Below are 22,275 nucleotides of genomic sequence, written 5' to 3' on the forward strand. Positions count from 1 at the left end.
TCAAAGTTACAACGGCATTGAAAAAAGTGACTTATGACAGCTTTTCACACCGTTGCAGCATCCCCATGGTCACATGATCAAAATTCGGATGCTTGGCAACTGAGCCATATTTATGACAGTTGCAATGTCCCGGGGTCATGTGACCATCTTTGCGACTTTCTGACAAGCAAAGTCAACTGGGGAGCCAGATTCACTTAACAACCATGTTAGTAACTTAACTGCAATAATTCACTTAACAGCTGTGGCAAGGAAAGATCGTAAAATGCAGCAAGACTCATTTAACAAATGTCTCGCTTAGCAACAGAAATTTTGGGCTCAATTGTCATAAGTCGAGGATTACCTGCATTACATAACTTTGGCTTTCCCCAACCTGGTGCCCACTAGCAACAGCAGCATACCAATTCTAAGACACTTTAAGGGCACTAGAAGCACACAATACTGTTTTCAGAAAACACCAAGATTTATTTTTTAGCTTTTAAAAAATATTTGGGGGAACAGTGCATTTTTTTTCTCTGTCCTACAAAAGTATAATTTTAAAAAGTTTTTTTTTATAAGAATCACTTATTATTTATAAGAGACTGTATAAGAACTGAGTGCCCCAAACGTACTTGAATTTCTTGAAGGAAATTTAAAATCTCTGCTTAAAATAGTTGTTGGTACCATATTTAAAAATATAAAAATAGGATTTATACAATTGGTATTGGAGGCTCAGATTTTCTTCAAACAGGTTGACTTAGATGTGCAAAACAATTCCCGTCCCGTTTTGAATAGTTAAGATCAGTAACTGCATCTGAAGATACTGAATACATTTGGAGGTTGCCATTTCGAGGAAAGCTATCGTAAGAGTATAAAGCAGCTTTTTAATCAAGCCAGACTCCTAATCTGCAGTGCATCTTAATATTAAGCTGGAATCCAATCAAATTGGAACATGCCGAGTACACGATGGTGGTCCTCTCACCAAGCCTAAAATGGAGGTTATTTAAGCATCTCTACCAATAAAGGAAAATATTTGTACTCCGGGTTGAAAATGAAGGGTCCTTGGTGCTCTCTGAGCTTGTTTTCTTGCAGACGTTTCATTACCCAACTAAATAACACCTTCAGTCTTAGCATCAGTGATGATGTTACCTAAGTTGGATAATAAAGCATCTGGAGGAAAACAACCAAGCAAGGACCTCTCATCTTTACTCTTTTAAAGTGAAAACCTACACAAGTCATAACTTTTACCTCAGAAATCTTTGATTGGTTAATACAGAGTCAAGGTGGATGCTGGGAATTGAAGTTTTAGAGTGAGAAATCCTGCAGGAATTTCTCTCTTGGCAGAGGACCAATTTATAGTAATTCCATCTCAAGGCCTTTAGCTCTCTCATAGCTTAGGCCCGCCATATTTGCATGTAGGGAGTTTTAAGTTCCTGCAAGCAACTTCACATTTCTGGAATGCAGAGAGGTCCAATTATTGAGAAGAAAGCTGATTCAAAGATGAGATTCATCTGATATTAAGGAAACAGGAAAAACACAACAGTGCAGGCTTTAGGACCGAAGCCTTTTGCGGGGTCCGATCTTTTTGTCTTCATTCCCCAAGCATTTTCTCCCTTGTCAATGGCCACTGGTGCACCAAGATCACGTCAATCATTTGAAGTTTAATCTCTGAAGGCGACTGTGTTAGATCGACTGCCTTTGGGGACGGAACAGAAGAGGCTGGCTCAGAAAGTAAAACTGAGAATAGCCTCTGAAAGCTTGTTCAGGTCTTGGCAACAAGGTTCTCTGATGAGCACAAAGTCCACTTTTCTGTCTTGTCCCTCAAAAATCTCCAAAAGCTTGCTCCTCAGCCACTCTGTCTCTTCTGTAGAGCGAAGTGTCTCCTTCTCAGCAGGGCTGTTGTGCCGACCTCTCCTGTAGTCCCCTACTGAACCAGCAGGTGGCCTCCTATCCCGGAGGTGAAGGACCTCTGTCTGGGATATAGGATGTGATGGTGTGAACTGTGGGGCGGGTTGGCCACTGAAAGAGTGACAATCAGGATACTTGGTTCTGCAATGGGGGAGAAAAAAACCAGAAAAATTCAAATCCCGCCCTGGTTTTGCAAGGAACAGGATGGGTGACTTTTTTTCCCCATCAGTTTCTCTATCAGAAGTATCAATTAGCTTATTATTGAACCAATTATTTTAATGGGTGGCAGTTAGATTGATGGAGGAACGTTGTCCATGGGGTCGCGATGGGTCGGACACGACTTCGCAATTAACAACAACAACAAGATTGATGGCAGACTCAACTTGCTCCCCCACCACCTCATTTGCTCTCTGCTCTCCACCCATCCATCTTTTTGGTTATCATATTAATGTATTTGTTCTCACTGTGTTTTTTTGTTGTTGTTTATTGTTCTATTATTTCACTTCTGTTTACCCATCTTTTCATATATATTTTTTCCATTTTATTATTGTAAGCTGCCTACAGTGAGATAGACTTTTCTGATGCTCCCCACGGTGCTATTGCTATTCTGAGCACTGGCTCCATGTTTCTATCCAGCTACAACGTCTACAAAGTTGAAGGATTGAACTCAACTGGGTCAAAAGCATGTGGTGGTCTCTCCAGAGGTACTTCCTGTCCAACAACACCACTCACCTGCCCCTTCACCTCATTTAGCCAAGACTGCCAGGAACAGCAGCTCATTTTTCAAGCTGTTGACTTTTTTTTTTTTTTTTTTTTTGAGCTAGTTCTCAGCAAAGCAGTTCCTGGGATCCAGCCCAGTGTACGTTTTTCAGATTCTTCTTCGCAGCAATGAAGAAGAACGTTTTCATAAAACTCATCTTAAATTGGTATTTTTCAGAAATAATAAACAAGGCAAAGGAATGCCAGAGAAGTGGATCTTTTCTTTCCTTTGTAATGGAACCTGGGGTTTTGGACTGAGCAAGAGTTGGAAGGTGAGATAAATAGGAGGGAGGACTTATTGATTGTGATAACTAAAAAGCCATGCACTTCCCACTTCTGGCCACAAGATAGAGCTCTGCCACTATTTATCCCAACAGGTTCCACAACTTTTAACAACAAGATAATTTTTATTGTCATTTTTTACTGCAAGCACACTGGAACACATTAAAAATGACGTTATGTTGCCTGCTCTCAAAAGAAAGTATATATCTACCCATACACATGCATAACACATAATACTCATATACACCTGCTAGATACATACATACACATATATCTACACACATATATATACACATATATTAATCACTGTCCAATTTGAATACCGTATTTTCCGGCGTATAAGACAACTTTCTAAAGCATGCAAATCGTCTCCGAGGTCGGGGGTCGTCTTATACGTCGAGTCATCTTATACGCCGGAAAATATGGTATATAGCGGAAAGAGGAAATTTGAGAGTTCAGAAGGTTGATGCTATATGGAACAAAACTGACTGAAACTAGATGATCTGCTATGGATACCGCAAAGCTTCTTTCCAGAAAGGAACAAGGAAAACAGGTAAAAATTTAGAATTTGGTAAGTTGATCTAATTTAAAGAAATAAATCCAATTGACTCCTTACAACTCTCAGCTACTGGATAAGAAAATCCACCAATGGAGACTGTACTTGCCTAAGAACCAAACTTGCACGTCTGTCCAGTGGCGAGATCAGTCAAGACTGGGATCTCGTGGTCCAGGACGGGCGTGGCAACTTTGGCTGACTGATCTGATTGGGCAGGAATACAGTCTCAACCCATTGGTGGATTCTCCATCTCCAGTGCTGGAGAACAGGTTGTGACGAGGATGTGTAACATCCCAGATAACTGTGGACAGGAGTCCTTCACTTTGGTTGCAAACCTGGAACGCTAAGAACTGTAATTTCAGTAGAACTAGAAAAGGAAAGGTGACAATTGGGAAAATATCTGGCAGTTCCCCCCATGTCTTGTCAGCCTGTCATTCCAGATCCAGCCTGTCACCACCAGGATGTAGTCTTTAGAGTTAGGATACATCCTTTGTGGTAGCAACCAAGAGCAGCCTATGGCTGATCCTATGACTCTCAGTTGCTAAGCAAAGCTAAGCCTGGTTAGTGCTTGGACTGGGAGAGGGATGTCTTGCTGACAGGACATTGCTGCCACTCCAAGGTTGCAAGCTAGATCAGGAAGTTGAAATTCATCATGAGCAAATCGCTTCCTTGTGGTTGTCGAAGAAACTATAGAAACCTCTCCATGAGGTTTCCAAGAGTCAACTCAAAAGAAATGTTAGCTTTAGCCTCAGCCAATGGCAGACTTAACCCTTGTGTGGAGGACCAGCAAGAAGCCCCAGGGCTGAAGGCTAGACTATGAAGTTGGACAAAAACTACTTATGCATTGTTGTCAGGACACATGCATTCCCTTATAGAATTTTTAAAAGATTTAAACTTGATTTAAAAAAAAGGTTTTTGTCAATTCTGCAACGAACCTGGCTGAAGATATCTTGCTCGTTTTCAGTTACCACAAGATTGGGGGGAGGAATGGTAAGTTTTATGCTAGCCTAAACAATTCTCTGGGAACCAAGGTCATTTCTGTTCCCTTGGCTAGGGGGGTTGAACCAAACTGTTAGAAAGCCCGTCAAACTATTTTATTGGGAAACGTAGTTGATTGCATAGACAGTGGGGTGGGAAGTTTAACTTTGTAACAAATTACTTTTGGAGGGAACTTTAATCTTGGTTTCATTTTTGACCGTGCTGATATTTTGTAACCAATAAACATGTTCTTAGAGGAAAACTCAATCCTCGGAGTTCTGCTTTAGTTGGTCTCATCTATCAGAACCATGACAGGTTTTTTTTTCAACAGGAGTTAAATCTGAATTTACTATCAATTTAGGTTCTGGAGATGATCATTTGATTGCTAAAGTATCTAAAATATTACTCAAGATGAACCTGGCAGATGAATCCGTAAAAGACTGTATGGTAAAATTGGCAAAAAAAAAAAAAAAATGGGTATAATGCTAGATAAATGAGAAAATGTATGGACTAATGGGTTAACATTTACTTTGAATTATAATTTGAAAGAAACATGCATTCCCATAAAGCCCCCAAGAATTAACCTTGAGGAGCTATGGTGGCACAGTGGTGAAAATGCAATATTGCAAGCTAATTCAGCTCACTGCCAGTTCGATCCTGGCCTGCTTAAGGTTGATTCAAGCCTTCCATCTTGAAGGAAAAATGCTGACTCTGTAAACTGCTTAGAGAGTGATGTAAAGCAATATGAAGCGGTATATAAGTCTAAGTGCTATTGCTATTGCTTGACTCAGAATGAGGCTACTGGTATAGGTTCTCCTGCTTGAGCATGGGGGGCTGGACTACAAGACTTTAAAGGTTCCTTCCAGCGTCTACTCTACTCTACCCATCAATCTACAAGACGTTGTTTTTTAATTCTAAACCTAATCTGGCTAGAGTAGTTTAAGGGATATATTTGCTAGAAGTTCATCAGAAATACTCACTTGTTTTTTTTCTTCAGGAAGTCTGCCAAGGTAGGGCCACTTCGTCCTAAGGGGTCATCCGGGACCATAAATATATCCCCCACAAAGGTGTACTGCAATAAGCTGCACAACAGAAAACCAAAGAAGGGGTTCATACATCCTGCAAAACTACAGTCTATTTGACAAATTTAAATGCGTCAGATCCACTGATTGTGCCAAGCCACAAATGACGGCTTGCAAACCACTCAACGCACTAAGCCACAAAGAGGTAAACCAGCTCGGACGTCCTGCAATTTGCAAATCCAGCCAGAGGGTTAAAAAAAAAAAAATCACCCACCAGACTGTTTCTTTCAAGGATTCAGCTGAGGTATCAGCCTAGCACAGTGATGGCGAACCTTTTAGAGACCGAGTGCCCAAACTGCAACCCCAAACCCACTTATGTATCGTCGGGTGCTGGGTGGGCGTGGCCCATTGGGTGGATGTGGCCCATTGGGTGGGCGTGGTCCTTTGGGTGGGCATGGCTTCAGTGGTAACGGCAGACTGGGCGAGACTAAAAAGTTCAATCAATCAATTCCAACTTTGCAAGATCTTTTTTTTTTTCCTGTGAGAAGTTGAAATTGATTGAACCTTTTTTTTTTCATGCGGCGGAGGCCTAAAGCGAAAAGGTTTTATAAAACCCAGCTGAAGGCCTAGGACTGAGGCGACGGTGTGCATGCCCACAGAGAGGGCTCTGCGTGCCACCTGTGGCATGCACACCATAGGTTCGCCACAACGGGCCTAGCACTTTCAACCATCTCCTGAATGCAGCCATTTTAGGAGCAATGGGAATACTCAATACACCTTCAGGGATAACCAATTTTCACAGACTCCACAGCGCCTCAAGATTAACCCCTAAAATTCAGTCACTGAATTTCAGCAGCACAATTTGTCTGCTTTATATTCCAACTTAAGAGGGGCACTGAGAGCAGTTATGGGTCCGTTCCCATCCTCAAAGAAGCTGTGCAGGTAGTCCCCAACTGAGCCCAAAATTTCTATTGGTAAGCGAGACAGTTTTTATTCTGCCCCATTTTATGACCTTTCTTGCCAGTTATTGTGAATCGCTGCAATTGTTACATTAGTAACACAGTTGTTAATCTGTGAATCTGACTTCCCCGTTGACTTGGTTGGTCAGAAAGTCGCGAAAGGTGATCATGTGACACCCGAGACACTGCAACCGTCATAAATATGAATCAGTTGCCAAGCACCTGAATTTTGATCAGTTGACCAAAGAGATGCTGCAAAGTTAAGTGTGAAAAATAATCATAATTCACTTGTTTCAGTGCTGTAGCTTCGATCGGTCACTAAATGAACTGTTGTAAGTCAAGGACTAACTGTAATATTTGGAGTTGGTTTGGCCTCTTTTTCTCCTTGAAATTGAGTAACTTCTCTCATCCCTATCCTTAACACCCACAAACCACTGAAAAACACCCCCCCAAAGGGCTTATTTTTGGGGAAAAAATGATGGGCATGTCAGGAGAAACATACAAGTTGACTGAGGCAAGAAGGAGCTGCTTAAGTGTGAGGGACAAAACAAGAAAATCAAGAATTACTGGACGGTGAATGAATATGGACTGAACACAGATTAACCACAACTCATTCAGAGGCCATACGACAGCCCTAAATAAGTGGCACTCACATCCGGTGCTGGATGTTCTGGCCATCCCAACACCACTGCAGTCATGGGATGGTGACCGCGGTGGTTTCGCTTAAGGACCATGGCAAAAGAAGGTTGTAAAACTGGGTGCAGCCATACGTTGCCTTGCTTAACAATCACACCACTTAATGGCAAATGTTCCAGTCCAAAATGTGATCAGGAACTTCCAATGACATCATCATGCCCCCAAATAAATTCCTGCAGTTCTAGAAAGCCACCTGGGCCCTCAAGCACAGCTGATATAAGTGAGAAACATTTCCTGTCTGTAGGCAAGATTTACAGACATAGAAACTGAGATTAACAGAATAACAGAATTGGAAGGGATCTTGGAGGTCTTCTAGTCCAGGGCTTTTCAACCAGTGGTATAGGTACCACCTGTGGTACATTGGCACCTGGCAGGTGGTATGCGACCAACCTAGAAAAGTGGTAGCGGGGGAGGGGAATGAGCTGAACTGGTGGCAGCACCGCACAAGCCTGAGCGAGAGACGGCTGAAGCTGCAGGGCTGTCAGGGCTCAGCAGAAGCACCAGGATCAGCGCTTCTTCAGGGCTGTCAGGGCTCAGTGGAAGCGCCAGGATCAGCGCCAGGCTCCAGCTGGATCTCGGCGCTGATCCTGGTGCTTCTGCTGAGCCCTTAAGAAGCGCGGATCAACTGGAATGTTGCAGCATCTCCAGGGTTTTGTGATTTACATTCAGATGCTTGGCAACTGATTCATATTTATGATGGTCAGTGTCCCAGGGTTATGTGAAGTGACCAAAACCTGCTGCAACCACCCAGCAGACGGGGGGAATAAAAACCACACACACCCCACCCCACCCCCGCTGCCAATCCTCAACAGAAATGCTCACAACAATGAAAACCTAGGACAGGAAGAAGAGCACCGCCAGGTGGGCAGGCAGGTGTCTTACTTGGCTGTGGCTTGGGGGGCACTTTTTTCAGTGCCATTGTAACTTGAAACAGTCACTAAGTGAACTGTTGTAAGTCAAGGACTACCTGTACTTTGTCACTTTTTTCCTTTTTTTTTGGTCATCAAATTTTTGACCCCTTGCTAGGCGACGGGTGATACTCGGATATTGCAGTATCCTAAAAGTGGTACAATGGGTGAAAAGGTTGAAAAGCCCTGGTCTAGTCTAACTTCCTGCTCAGGCAGAAGACCCTATACCATTTCAGACAAATGGCTGTCCAGTCTCTTCTTAAAAACCTCCAGTGTTGGAGCATTCACAACTTCTGGTGGCAAGCTGTTCCACTGGTTAATTGTTCTAACTGTAATTTCTCCTTAGTTCTAGGTTGCTTCTCTCCTTGATTAGTTTCCACTCGTTCCTTGTCCTGCCTTCAGGTGCTTTGGAGAATAGCTTGGCTCTTCCCTCTTCTTTGTGGCAACCCCTGAGATATTGGAACCCTGCTATGAGGTCAGCCCCAGTCCTTCTTTTCCTTTATTATTTGAAGAGAAAGAGAGAAAGAGAAAGGGAGAGAGAGAGAGAAGAAGAGAAGAGAGGGGGAGGCAAGGCTGAGGCAATGGCACATGTGCCCACAGAGAGGGCTCCGAGTGTTGCCTCTGGCACCCGTGCCATAGGTTCGCCACCACTGGTCTAGGCATTGGGTAACACGGAAAAAAATACAAGTAGTCCTTCATTTACAACAAAAGTTACAACGGCACTGAAAAAAGTGTCTTAGGACTGCTTTTTTCACACTTACGACTGCTGCAGCATCTCCATGGTCACGTGATCAAAATTCAGACACTTGGCAACTGACTCATATTTATAAGAATTGCAGTGTCCCGGGGTCATGTGACCATCTTTTGTGACTTTCTAACAAGCAAAGTCAATGGGGAAACCAGATTCACTTAACAACTGTGTTACTAACGTAACAATTGCAGTGATTCACTTAACGACTGCAGAATGATGTTGTAAAATGAGGAAAAGCTCGCATAGCAACTATCTTGCATAGCAACAGAAATTTTGGGCTCAGTTGTGGTCATAATTCGAGGACTACCTGTATATAGAATCCATAGGGTGGAAGGGACCTTAGAGGTCTTCTAGTCCAACCCTCTGTTCAAGGCAGGAGACCTTATGCCACCCCAGTCAAATAATTGTCCTGTCTATTTCTGAAAACCTCCAGGATGATGAAGCACTCACAACTCCAGGAGGCAAGCTATTCTGTAATTAATTATGTTAATTAAGCTAGAGCATAGGGTTCATAATAAGTGGTAAAGACGGAAATAAGTAATTTTCTTAATTAAAGCCTCCCGGGAGAAAGTCAGGGAAGATAAAAAAAATGTCCTTTTCTGGTCTGTATCACTTCTCCCTCACAAGCTTGGAAATTTCAAGTTTTTAAATAAAGGACACCTGGAATTGTTGACGGCTTAGCTTTCAGTGAGTGGCATGCTAATTAGTGTGATATGTGGAAAGGCATTGAAATGTGTAATTTCCCTCAGAGTGCACCAGATGGTTCAGTCCCAGGGGACCGTATCAAATGTCTCATTCTGGGTTGCCTGTTCTTGAAACCTGACTCTCTAGGACAGTGGTTCTCAACCTGTGGGTCGGGACCCCATTTGGGGTCGAACGACCATTTCACAGGGGGTCGCCAAACAACGCAGTCCGCCATTTTTTTCCCCTTTTCCTTAGCTGTGCTACTCCCTTTTATTCTATTGGCTTTTGAAATTGGAATTGTCCAGGCTGTCTCTGCCCTGCTGAGCCCGCCAAAAGTCCCAGTCTGCAAACGGTGCTGCACCAGTTGAGTAGTCCCCGACTTACAACCGGTTGAGTAGTCCTTGACTTACGACCGGTTGGGGATCGTGGCATTAAAAAGGTTGAGAACCACTGCTCTAGGACAAATCTTCAGCTTCCTTGAGTCCCTCAAGCTTTTGTGTATCAATCGGTAATCAATCGGTAACCTGACAGGAAGAAGTCCAGGCCTCACCCTATTTCTCCCCACCTCATTCAAGAAAGAAAAACCCAGCACCATCTAAGAAGAGAGGTGGGGAATGATGGCCCCTTTATGACTTGTGGACTGGCTGGCTCAGGAATTCTGGGAGTTGAAGTCCACAAGTCATAAAGGGGCCATCGGTTCCCACCTCTGATCTAGAAGGTTCCTTCAAAAAAAGATTGCCTCTTGCTCCACCCCACTGCACCCCCCAAATTAAAGAATCCATCTTCACCTCTCCTTGATTAGCTTGATCCATCTCTTCGATTCTTTGGCAAGATCCCGGAACTGATCGTTGGTGACAATCACCCCGTTAGTCTGTTCTGCCAGTTTCAGCATCATTCTGCAGTCCAATGAAAGACATGTAAAAGAAGAGCCAACAGAGAAATGAATTAGGATAATTTTACTTCCTCTGTTTCAAGGTCCTCAAACTTCTCTTGAGGAAAGATTCGCTTTTCCCTCATGGATATTTGCCATATTTGTGCCTAGGAAGCACAATTGTCTCACCTTTACAACCATACCAACAATAGAGGACAATCTCTTTTCAGAAAACCAGTCTACTAGGATTGATCCACGAGTTACTGAGATAGCCACGGTGTTTTGCAACTACAAAGACAACAGGCTAGAAAGCAGGAGATTGTGAGTTCAAGTCCTGCCTTAGCCATGAAAAGCCAACTGGGTGACTTTGGGCCAGGCCCTCTCTCTCAGCTCAACTCACCTCTTAGAATTGTTGTTGTGGGGAAAGTAGGAGGAGGAAAGTAAGTTAGATATATCTACCACCTTGAGTTGTTTGTAAACATAATAAAGACAGGATACAGATGGATGGATGGATGGATGGATGGATGGATGGATGGATGGATGGACGGATAGACACACACACACACACACACACACACACACACACACCCTCCCCACTTTCTGCAACAATGCTTTCCCAGCTAGAGCAAATGTCCTCATTGCCAGATTGGAAACCAGTTTTTTTAAAAAAAATAATGTCTGAATGATTAACCAAAATTTGGGATATTGCCAGTTGATAAAAGTCAAGGACTTCATAAGAGGCCATCATGAGATCAAATCAATCAGATAATAGGAGGGATGTTAGTGCAAAGTAATACAAAAAAAATAAAACATCCAAAAAAATGATGTAATGTTCTGCCAGCAAAAACATTGCTTCCCCAAAACAGATAATTAAATGTCTATTTTTCTAGCTGACATTTCATACTTTTCTCAAGAACTGTCATTTTAATAGGGAAATATATATGCATTTGCATCTTGAATATGTTTGTGTGTATACACAGAAAGATACTTACAGGCACACACACACATATGGATATACTGTTATCTTTCAGTAACTTAGTGCACAAAACTTCCCAAGATTTCCAAGAAGTGGGCAGTGGACAGAGTCCAACTGCAATCCTGCATTTTAACCACTGTGCCACTACACACACAGAGAGAGAGAGAGAGGGAATCACAAGAGTAGGTCTGATTTACTTTGAGCATGTCATGCATGCCAATTCATTGGAGAAGTCAATGATGCTAGGAATGGTTAGTGGAACAAGAAGAAGGGGCAAGCAAAGAACAAGCTGGCTTGATAACGTCAAAGATGGTGATACAAAGATGAACATCCAGCAACTGAAAGAAGTTGTGCTTGACAGGGTAGCATGAAGAGCACTTGCCTATGAAGTCACCAAGAGTTGGACACAACTGAACAGTGGAGCATGAAAATGAAAATAAAGAAGCAACCTAAGATTTCTCTTGAGTTTCAGCTGAAAAACCAGTGGGACAGCTACACCATTTGCTGTTCCTTCTATACCAGGCTGATCAAGAGTTTGGAAGAGACTAAGGATCAAATCCTTACTTCAGTGTTTCTCAACCTGAGCTACTTCAAGATGGTGGACTTCAACTCCTAGAATCCCCCAGCTAGAATGGCTTGCTGGGGGAATTCTGGGAGTTGAAGTTCATGTTCTTGAAACAGCTCAGGTTGAGAAACACAGCCTTACTTAATCATAAAGCCTACAGATCTTTGACTGATGTCAACTGTCGAATTTACACATCGCAGCTGGGAGTAGACCAACAAATATTGTTGAATCATAACTTCCAGTATCCAACAGAATAAGAGTTGTCATTCAACACCTGCTGGAGTATTCAAGATGGTTTATATTTACATTAAGCTATGGTTCTTTCAACTAGTTCAACTGAACAGTTAGTAATCACTAACCTAAATCACATTACAGCTTAGCGAGATAGGGACTCAACCATAGGCAGATACAAGTTATCTTCCTACTTCTTTTCAAAGACCTTTAGAGTTAAGAAGGGGCCGTCAAAACCAATGAATTCAAATTGCACAAGATTCCAAATTTCTATTTCTATCAATCAGAATAGAACTGGAAGAGACCTTGGAGGTCTTCTAGTCCAACCCCATGCTCAAGCAGGAGACCCTATACCATTTCAGATAGGTGACTGTCCAGTGTTTCTTAAAAACTTCCAGTGATGAAACTCCTACAATGTCTGAAGACAAGTTGTTCCACTGGTTAATTGTCTTGCTAGGAAGTTTCTCCTTAATTCCAAGATGCTTCTCTCCTTGATTAGTTTCCATCCATTGTTTCTTGTCCTGCCTTCTGGTGCTTTGGAAAATAAGTTGACCCCCTCTTCTTTCTGGCAGCCTCTCAAATATTGGAATGCTGCTACCATGTCCCCCCTAGTCCTTCTTTTCTCTAGACTGGCCATGCCCAATTCCTGCAACAGTTCTTCATATGTTTTTGTCTCCAGACCTTTAATCATCTTAGTTGCTCTTCTCTGTACTTTTTCCAAAGTCTCAACACCTTTTTTATAATGTGGTGACCAAAATTGAATGCAGTATTCCAGGTGTGGCCTTACTAAGGCTTTATAACGCACTACTAATACTTTACGTGCTTTTGATTCTATGCCTCTGTTTATAGGATTATTTGTGAGGCAAGAGGACCATAAATCATTGTAATGAGTACCTTGGTACTCATTGTTAATTTGTTCTGGGAGGCGCAATGAGTACCAAAAATGATAAGTACCAATTTTTTTCCCATAAGGAATAATATAGTGAGTCACAAGGCAGCCAACACTGACAAGTTTGTACTTGTGCACTGAGTACCAAACAATGAGTACCAAAACAAAATTTTCGTGTCAAAATGCATTGAGTACCAAATTTGATGACTTTTAAAGCAGTTGAGTACCGAGGTACCACTAAGTAAACTTAATATTTAGCTGCAGTAAATTCTGCTGCCTGTTTTAATGGCCTTAATAGGTTTTTGTTCCTTAGTATGAGAGGGAATTTGACTTCAAAATTAAATTTGCATTGTGTGTCAAATTATCAGTTGGCAAAATCATTTCCTGCTTCTGTTCTATGTCTAAGGCTCATGTAACCTAAAAAAAAAAAAATGAAGTCATTCACTCCCTTGAAACTGGGAAACCCTGGGGAAAAGCCCATTACGACTCCCTGTAAAAGAATGATTTCATTGTCATCCACTAGTCTGCACAGCAAATGTTGAAATAACTGGGTAATTCTCAAAAAAGAACCAAAAAAAGCTCTCGCTATGTTGACCTCAATTTCCCCAAATTTGGCCACAAACAATATTTCATGCCTAAAGAAGTAATTTGAAATATTCTAAAGTGGCACAAATAGTTTAGGCCCCTGGGGCTCTCTGAGCTTGTTTTTCTTGCAGATGTTTCATTACCCAAACTAGGTGACATCATAAGTTCTAGTGCTTCCTTCCTTCCAAGTACAGATGATGTTACCTAGTTTGGGTAATGAAACATCTGCAAATAAATAAATAAATAAAGATAATAACCAAGCTCAGAGAGCACCAAGGACCCCTCATTTCAACCCTAAGCTACAAATAAAATACCCCCTTTTTACAACCCTGTAATTCCTTAATTCGAGTTAGAGCCAGGGTAACTGGATGGAGCTGAGCATTTCTTGGCCGGATGCCCTTCCTGACACCACACAGAGTTCACAGCAAATATTTTTTCTTTGCACCCTAAGAAAGAAACATCAGCCACTACCTAGGATTGAACTCTCAACCTTTCAAGTGGCAGGCAAACATCTTCACCACTAGGCCACCATGTCGCTCAACCCTGAGCTACAAATATTTTCCTTCATTGGTACCTGTCCAGGAGACAGTGGAGGACAGGGGTCCTGGCATGCTACGGTCCATGGAGTCACCGTCAGGCACAAATGAGCAACTGAAAAACAATGTTAATCTGGGGAAAATTCCTGTCTCTTGAGCTTTTTTAAAAAACAAGGGTCTGATATTGTGAGTGTTCATTTCTACCACAATGTCAGTAATAGTCCCAAGAGGGATTCTCAAGCCTGAACTATTGTGGGCACCTCCTCTAGAAGAACAAGAAGAAGCAGATTTTGAAAGCTATCTAACGATTAAAAAAACCTCCTATGAAGATGATTTTGAACAGCGCTACGCACTGTGGGACAACATTTGAGGGTGTTGTTTCCATTCCAAACATAATTGCTCCATATCCACTCTGAGGTGAATTGATTTCTATGTTCCTTTGGTGGCTCTACCTCTTGAATTAAACAAGCAACATCCAACCTCTGCAGGCACAGAAAACATTTACTCTAATAGAAGAGAATCTCACAACATGACACACTCAAACATCGTTTCAACTGGAAATATGAACACCCTAGACCAAGCTACGGTAAATCCAAAAATGCTAGGGAATTCCTGGAAGCTTAGTGTTCAGACAAATCAGCCATCAATAGACACATAGTGATAAGCCATATTTACATACTATTCCAAAGAGAAAATAAAAAGCTAAGAAGGGAATAAAAAACCCAGGACACATCCTTTCCAGGAACCAAAACCCAAAGAAGCAGGGATTAACACCAGACAAACAAGCAGAAAACAATGCCCCAATCAAGAAACTACCAAGGAGGAAAGCACACTCCCACCAACGCTGGCATGGGTGTAAACAGGGAACATTCTCTGCACTTACTAGGACTGATGACATTACCTAGTTGGGTAATGAAACATCTGCAAGCAAACAACTTAAGAACTCTACAAAACACTGACAGCTTTTAGTAACTAATCCAACAATTGAGCTCACCTGTCATCATATGGGACAATGCCTTTCCCATCGATTTTTCGTGATGGTGTAAGGGACAGGATGCTTAGATTGTGCAGCTCAGTCAAAAAGTGCCTCTCTGTGATTAGGGAAGGGGTAGGGAAGCAGGCAAAAAAAAATACAGTGGTCAAAATACACTGTGGTAGATTTGCTCATTGGTTGCAGCTCAACACCAATGAAGTTCCACTAAATGTCAATGAGATGTCTTCCTTAAATTAATCCACAAAGGATTGCAGCAGTAGCCATCAGAATTGTTGAAGAATTAGGGAGACTCACATTGAAATCTTTATCCACTCTGTCTGTGAATCTGATTGGCTCACAAGTTACACCCTCACTCTATGCAATGAGTTCCACCCTCAATCTATGCATCTGATTGGCTGATGAGTTACACCCTCAATCTAGGCAGCTGAATTACACCCTCAAGCTATGCATCTGATTGGCTGATGAGTTACACCCTCAATCTATGCAGCTGATTGGCTGATGAGTTACACCCTCAATCTAGGCAGATGAATTACATCCTCAATCTATGCATCTGATTGGCTGATGAGTTACACCCTCAATCTATACAGCTGAATTACACCCTCAATCTATGCATCTGATTGGCTGATGAGTTCCACCCTCAATCCAGGCATCTGACTGGCTCCTCAAACTCACAAGAAAATAGAAAAGGGCATGGGAGAGAGGAGCTCATTCAAGGTATAAACATGCTTGAAATAAAAGAAATAAACTGGAAGAAAGATTCCACATTGGAACAAATCAGTAATTATTTTTAATATTAATCTTTACTAGAAAAGCCAGGGTAGGAACATCTAGCTTCCCTTTCCCTCAATTATCAGAGCAGTACAAATGTCTCTGTTTAGATCAGTGTTTCTCAACCTTGACCATTTTAAGGCATGTGGACTTCAACTCCCAGAATTCCACAGCCAGCATTGCTGGCTGTGGAATTCTGGGAGTTGAAGTCCACATGCCTTAAAATGGTCAAGGTTGAGAAACACTGGTTTAGATGATGCTGATGGAAGTCCTCCATGCAACATTTAAAAACCAGCATTCACATTTTTATCCATTTTCAAATATCATTACTGATTAAAATTCCTGCAGTGAATCAGCCAAAAGGTGGGTCAGGTGTTTGCTTTAGGGGGGAAAAAAAAAAGCAAGCACTTCCCACCTCTCACATTAGAATCTTCTTCCATTCGATAAGCAGGCACTAAGACGTTCACTTCGCGGTGGCCTCGCTTCCAGAAATATTGCACGGCTAAGGCGATTCCTCGGCAGGAGAAGAACTGGTTCAGACCGTGCCTGAGAAGAGAAAAGGTGGGCACTTAGGTCTATGAAAATCAAAGATCAGGAACATGAAAAACTCAACTGAGTCACTCTGTGGGACACCCTCCGAATGATGGCCCAGGGGAGAGAAGAGACAATGGGAATAGCAAGGACTCCGTGAAAAAAAGTTAAGGCAATTAGCATAAACCTGTATCTTGAAGAATGGCCCACAAAATTGGAATAAGTCTATGCCTGTTATATCCTTTTCTCAGATTAACCATAACATAATTTAAGGGAGGTTTTAAAAGATGAGAGGATTGTGAATGGTGATTAGATTATTATTGGTGCTGTTTACATCTTCAAACTAAGCTAGAGACATACCAAGTCTCATACTAAGTCTCAAGCTATAGGGTATAATACAGTGGTTCTCAACCTGTGGGTCGGGACCCCATTTGGGGTCGAACGACCATTTCACGGGGGTCGCCAAACAACGCAGTCCGCCATTTTTTCCCCCTTTTCCTTAGCTGTGCTATTCCCTTTTATTCTATTGGCTTTTGAAAGCCAATAGAATAGACTCTCTTGAATAGAGTCTAATTCTATTGGCTTTCAAAAGCCAATAGGAATTGTCCAGGCTGTCTCTGCCCTGTTGAGTCCACCAAAAGTCCCATTCTGCAAAAGGTGCTGCACCAGTTGAGTAGTCCTCGACTTACGACCGGTTGGGGGTCGCGGCATTAAAAAGGTTGAGAACCACTGGTATAATATAACATATATAAAAAAGATATAATCTGGTGCACACATTCATCCCAATTTTCTTTCTTCTTTTGGCAAGTGAATTGACCTCGTCTCATTAGCAGTGACAACAGTTTACTCCTCAGCTACCCAGATTAACCGCAATGCTCTTCATAAAGTATGATTTAATACCATACCTTGAAAATACATTAAAATTACATGAATTCAAAGGAACATGATTAACTCGAATCAAAATTAGGGCAAATCTACTTCTAACTTCAGTCCAAGGGAAAACTTAGCCAGCAGGGAGAAATGGGATGCAGAAATTCTACTGCTTGTTTCACTGGAGTCTCCATGGAGATCTCATTATGTTGTATGCAAACTCGTAAGATTTGCGTGTCTCCTTCTCCTTTCTACGTTTGATGAAAAGAGTTAGCCTTGTCTTGAATGTAGACCAGGGTTGGGAGCATCAAAGCTAGGTGAAAATGCTGGGACAAAGAATGTGGGAACCAGCAATTTCCATGCTAGAAAGAATCACTGCACAAAACGTTACTGAAAGGTTCAGCTGATCCAGAATGCAGCCCCACGATTATATGGCAACTGATGGGATTTAAGAAGTTTGTCTTCTCTGCCACAGTACTACAGTTTTGAAGACCTGGATCTTTCCCTAGGCTTGGATGGGTTGGGGGCTCCCTTTGTGATAAGCTCTTGTATCTATTCCCTCAGTATAAACATCATCCTTGTCTACTGTTTGATATATTTCTATCACTCTGAGTTTCAATTTGTACACATCCTAGAGTTGTTCAGAAACTGGGCAGTTTTAGAAAGCTGAATAATAATGTGAATTAACTAAATCAAAATAAAATAAAATAAAATAAAAACTGGCTGTGGAATTCTGAGTTGAAGTCCATATGTCTTAAAGTTGCCAAGGTTGAGAGTAGAGTAGGGTAGGGTAGGGTAGGGTAGATTGGAGTAGAGTAGAGTAGAGTAGAGTAGAGTAGAGTAGAGTAGAGTAGAGTAGAGTAGAGTAGAGTAGAGTAGAGTAGAGTAGAGTAGAGTAGAGTATAGAGTAGAATAGAATAGAATAGAATAGAATAGAATAGAATAGAATAGAATAGAATAGAATAGAATAGAATCTGGAAAGGACCTTGGAGGTCTTCTAGTCCAGCCCCCTCTCAAGCAGGAGAACCTGACCTAGGACAGTGGCATTTTTAGTATCCATAGTATGAAAATCTCTTAAAAGATTAAGACTATGGATACTAAAACTTTCTGCCTTGGGGGCATTTCAAAGTTGCTTGTTGGCCTGCTTGAAAAATACAGCTAGTCCTTGATTTACAACCACAACTCTGTTGCTAAGTGAGACAGTTAATTGAGTTTTGCCCCATTTTATGACCTTTCTTGCCATAGTGGTTAAGTGAATCACTACAATCGTTAAGTTAGTAAGATGGTTGTTAAGTGAATCTGGCATCTCCTTTGACTTTGCTTGACAGAAAGTTGCAAAATGTGGTCACGTGACCCCCCCCCCAGGACACGGCAACTGTCATAACTATGAAACAGTTGCCAAGGGTCTGAATTTTGATCATGTTACCATAAGGATGTTGCAATGGTCATAAGTGTGACAGCTGTAACTTTGAACGGTCACTAAATGACCTGTTTTAAGTCAAGTATTAGCTGTATTCTGAAAACCAAATATGATTTTGTGATTTATTGCAGAGCACTAGACAGTATTAGCGGCCAGCAATGTACCTCTGTAATCACATCTTACAGAGAAATGGAATGGAAAAGTGGATGGAGGCTGTGGTAATAAAAATTAGATTGTATCAGATTTTCTTCCCCAAACCCAACTCACATCATGGCCACGTTGCTACCATCAATAATGACCATTCGCAAATTCTTCTTCCCAGGTGTGTTGGCCAACGTGAGTTTGAACTCAGTCTTAAGAGCCTCCTCAAAGCGCTGAGCTCCAGTTACCGTAGAAACAGGACCCTGCTGAAGAGTATCCATGTTGGTGCTTTCTGTTGACTGGGTCCCCTCAGAATCCGATAGGGAGGACAAAAAACTAGCAATAGGAGAAGTAATAGGCAACAATCTGGGAACTCCAGGATTACTTATTGGAACATGGACACCCTTGTGATTTGAAAGTGTACCATTCCACCTTTCCTCCGGATGAGTCCTTTGCTGAGAAGATTCCCCATGATTCAAAATGGTTGCCCTCTGGATGCCAAGCTGACCTCCATGTTCTGGCTTTGTTGATGACCCCCCTATCGCACTCTCGCCTTCATCTTGGCATTTCCCTTTCTCATTTAGCTGCCTCAGGAGACTTGCCAATGGGGCTCCTGTTTGTATTTCTGTGGGGATCTTGCTGGGGCAATGGCCGCAGTTGACCACTGCTGTTTTGATCAGTTCCTTGACATAACTGTTTTCATCATAAGTGTCTTCCAGAGACAAAGCAGCGAGACCTCGTCGTTGGGATGGGGAGATGCCTCGTCGTTGGGATGGGGAGATGTCTTCTTTTTGAGACAAGCCTGCCTCCATCATCTGGACTCTATCCAAGATGGTTGAAGGGGCTTCCTGAACTCCACCTTCCAATAATATCTTTTTGACCACACACTCCTCATAGCCCATAGTTTTAAAGAAGTTTAGCCTCATTTTGAACTCTTTTTCAGTCCATGACGACAGCAAAATGTCAGATGTTGCCTCCTCCTCGGTGGTTTCCTCAGGCAAACTAACGGAGCATGATTCTGTTGCCCAAAGAGGATTCTTCTCTTCTGCTTGATGATCCTCCAAGCTTTCTGTGAGGCCTTTGTATCCAGGTAGAATCTGAAGCTCAGAGGTAGCTGGAATCAGTTTAGGGGAACTCTTGGGAAGCCCAGAATTCTTAGTGGTCATTACCTCCAGCCAATGCCGAGAACCATTCAAGTCAGACAGATGTTCCTGTGGCTTAGTGTGCAATTTGGCCTCATCAGAACTTCTTGAAAAGTCATCCCGTGGGACATGAAGATGTTTTTGGTCTTGAGATTTTGCATCCACAATAGGCAAATCTGTCCCAGCATCCCAAGGCCTATCTGAGTACGGTAGTTGCATCAAATCTTCAGCTTTGTGAAAAGATTCTTGTGCCCTGGTAAATTCTATAGGCCAGTCAGGGCCGGAGTTTCTAGTTCTACTCTGTCCCTGGACTCGATTGAGCTCTGCATGTATGCCAAAGACAGGTTGAGGCCTATCTGGAGACCCAGATCCGCCACTATTCGCAACGTTGGCTTCCCACCCCAATGAACAATCTCTCCCAAAACCAGATGGTATCCTATAGCCATTCCTTTGCCCCTCCTCTGGGTCTTCCTCCCTTATCTCCTTGACCAAATTAAGCAATTCCTCTTTGACCGAGGTGGGCAAGATCAAAAGATCCATGGCATGTTTGTCATCATAATTCTCCACCAATTCCCGGAAGGACCGTTTGACCTGAGCTTCCTGTTCTTCTGGCAGCTTAGGGTTCTTCTGGTGTTTCCCCACAAACTCCTGGATCCGGCTCTGAGCCATGACAAAAGCTTCTGCCAACCCTGAGATCAACAAGGTGCCCGGATGGAGAAAGGTGAGGTTTGCAGAGGTCCCCCGAATCAGGCAGTCCAGAAATAATCCATGGGCACCTAAGAAGATGCACTGCATGTCTTTCGGATACTGTACTTCGTCCTGAAGCTCTGGGGTACAAAGACCTTTGATGAATTCCTGAAAAACATAGGAAGATGCAATATGGTCATTCTCTAGATCAGGGGTGTCAAACTCAATTTCATTGAGGGCCGCATCAGCACTGCGGTTGCCCTCAGGGGGCCGGATGGGTGTGGCCAGGGTGGGTGCGGCCTACTAGGTGGGCGTGGATGGAGTGGGTGTGGCCTACTGGGTGGGCATGGCCAGATCTACATCATTCGCGTCAAAGGTGCCTGTGGGGGCCTGGGCAGGAGTGGGACAGATCTGAAGGTCTCTGGCAGAAGGGGGTGGGACCAGGGCAAGTGCCGAGGCATGGTCCACTGGAGGAGCCTTACTATTCCTCTCAGGCCATGCGGGGGGGAGGGCTGGATGGTGGTGCGGGTTGCCCGGAGCCCTGGGCAGCAGAGGTCAAATACCCAGCCTGGTCCTCGAGCACCCGTGGCCCCAAGCCCAGCCCCACTTCCCCAAGGGGGCGCCCAGCTGCACTTACTTCCTCCTCAAGGCTGCTGCTGGTATGCTTGCTCTCCTTAGCCGGGTTGCTCATGATGGGTACAAGGGCAAAGTCAGAGGGAGTCCCATTCCCTCTCCATGGGAGGAGACCCGGCTTTGTATCCAAAGCTTTCTTAGCAATAGGATGGGAGACCCCCAGGATAGTCCAGGAGGAGGGGGCAAGGGGATGGTGAAAGGGCAGCAGGGCAGGACTAAGGTAGGACTTCCCTCAGACCCTCCCTCTCCTTCTTTCCTTCCTTCTTTCCTAAGTACAGAGTGGTGGGAAAATATTTGAGATGAGGGAGGGAGAAAAACAGGCAAGAAACGCAGCTGGGGAGGTGTCACCTCCCCAGCATGCACCCAGGGGGCAGGGCCAATGCGGCAGGGGCTGGTTCCTCGCTGTTTCCAGACAGCTTTGTGGAGCTAAGACTGAATGCGTTTCAGCATAGATGGCCACCACAAAATTGTACATTGGCTCCTGGCCAGCCTGGGCCTGGGCCAAGACAGCAGGGGCCGTTCCCTCACTGTTTCCAGGATGGCTTCACGGGCCACATGAAACTACTTCGTGGGCCGCATCCGGCCACCGGGCCTTGTGTTTTACATGTCTGCCCTAGATAGATAGGTAAGTAGGTAGGTAGGTAGGTTGGTAGGTAGAGATAGAGATATAGAGAGTGCTTTTTTTGTAAAAAGAAAAGGTGCCGGAACTCACACACGTCATATAACCCGCCTTGCCTGCCCTACAAGGTTATATCCAAAAAAGGTGCCGGAACTCCGTTCTGGGCGTTCTATGACAAAAAAAAAACCCTGGAGATAGAGATCTGGCACAGTATGAGTTGCTATGGGCCAATTCTGTAGTTTGGGTTCATAAGCACATGTATAACCAATGTAATTGTATTATTTCTTAGGTTTGCTAAAAATTGGCATAGTAATAGCTCACAGCACCACTATTTTTCT

The 22,275-nt window shown here is 43.1% G+C and overlaps 1 protein-coding gene across 2 annotated transcripts in view; it reads right to left on the reverse strand.

The window, feature by feature from the left end:
- Nucleotides 1–441: 441 nt before the first annotated feature.
- LOC120310991 (NEDD4-binding protein 1-like) overlaps nt 442–22,275 on the reverse strand; it is a 28,835-nt gene continuing 7,001 nt past the window's right edge. For both annotated transcript variants that reach the window (XM_039350039.1, XM_039350038.1), the window contains exons 3-8: nt 18,983–20,853; nt 16,310–16,440; nt 15,127–15,223; nt 10,268–10,375; nt 5,440–5,541; nt 442–2,025 (exon numbers count right to left, since the gene is read on the reverse strand). In XM_039350039.1, coding sequence (XP_039205973.1) covers nt 1,701–2,025; nt 5,440–5,541; nt 10,268–10,375; nt 15,127–15,223; nt 16,310–16,440; nt 18,983–20,853 — 2,634 coding nt within the window. In that variant the 3' untranslated portion in view covers nt 442–1,700. The remainder of the gene's footprint in view (nt 2,026–5,439; nt 5,542–10,267; nt 10,376–15,126; nt 15,224–16,309; nt 16,441–18,982; nt 20,854–22,275) is intronic.

This window comes from Crotalus tigris, unplaced genomic scaffold (genome assembly GCF_016545835.1).
Source record: "Crotalus tigris isolate CLP2741 ecotype Arizona unplaced genomic scaffold, ASM1654583v1 scf7180000018306.2785112, whole genome shotgun sequence".
Taxonomy (NCBI): domain Eukaryota; kingdom Metazoa; phylum Chordata; class Lepidosauria; order Squamata; family Viperidae; genus Crotalus; species Crotalus tigris.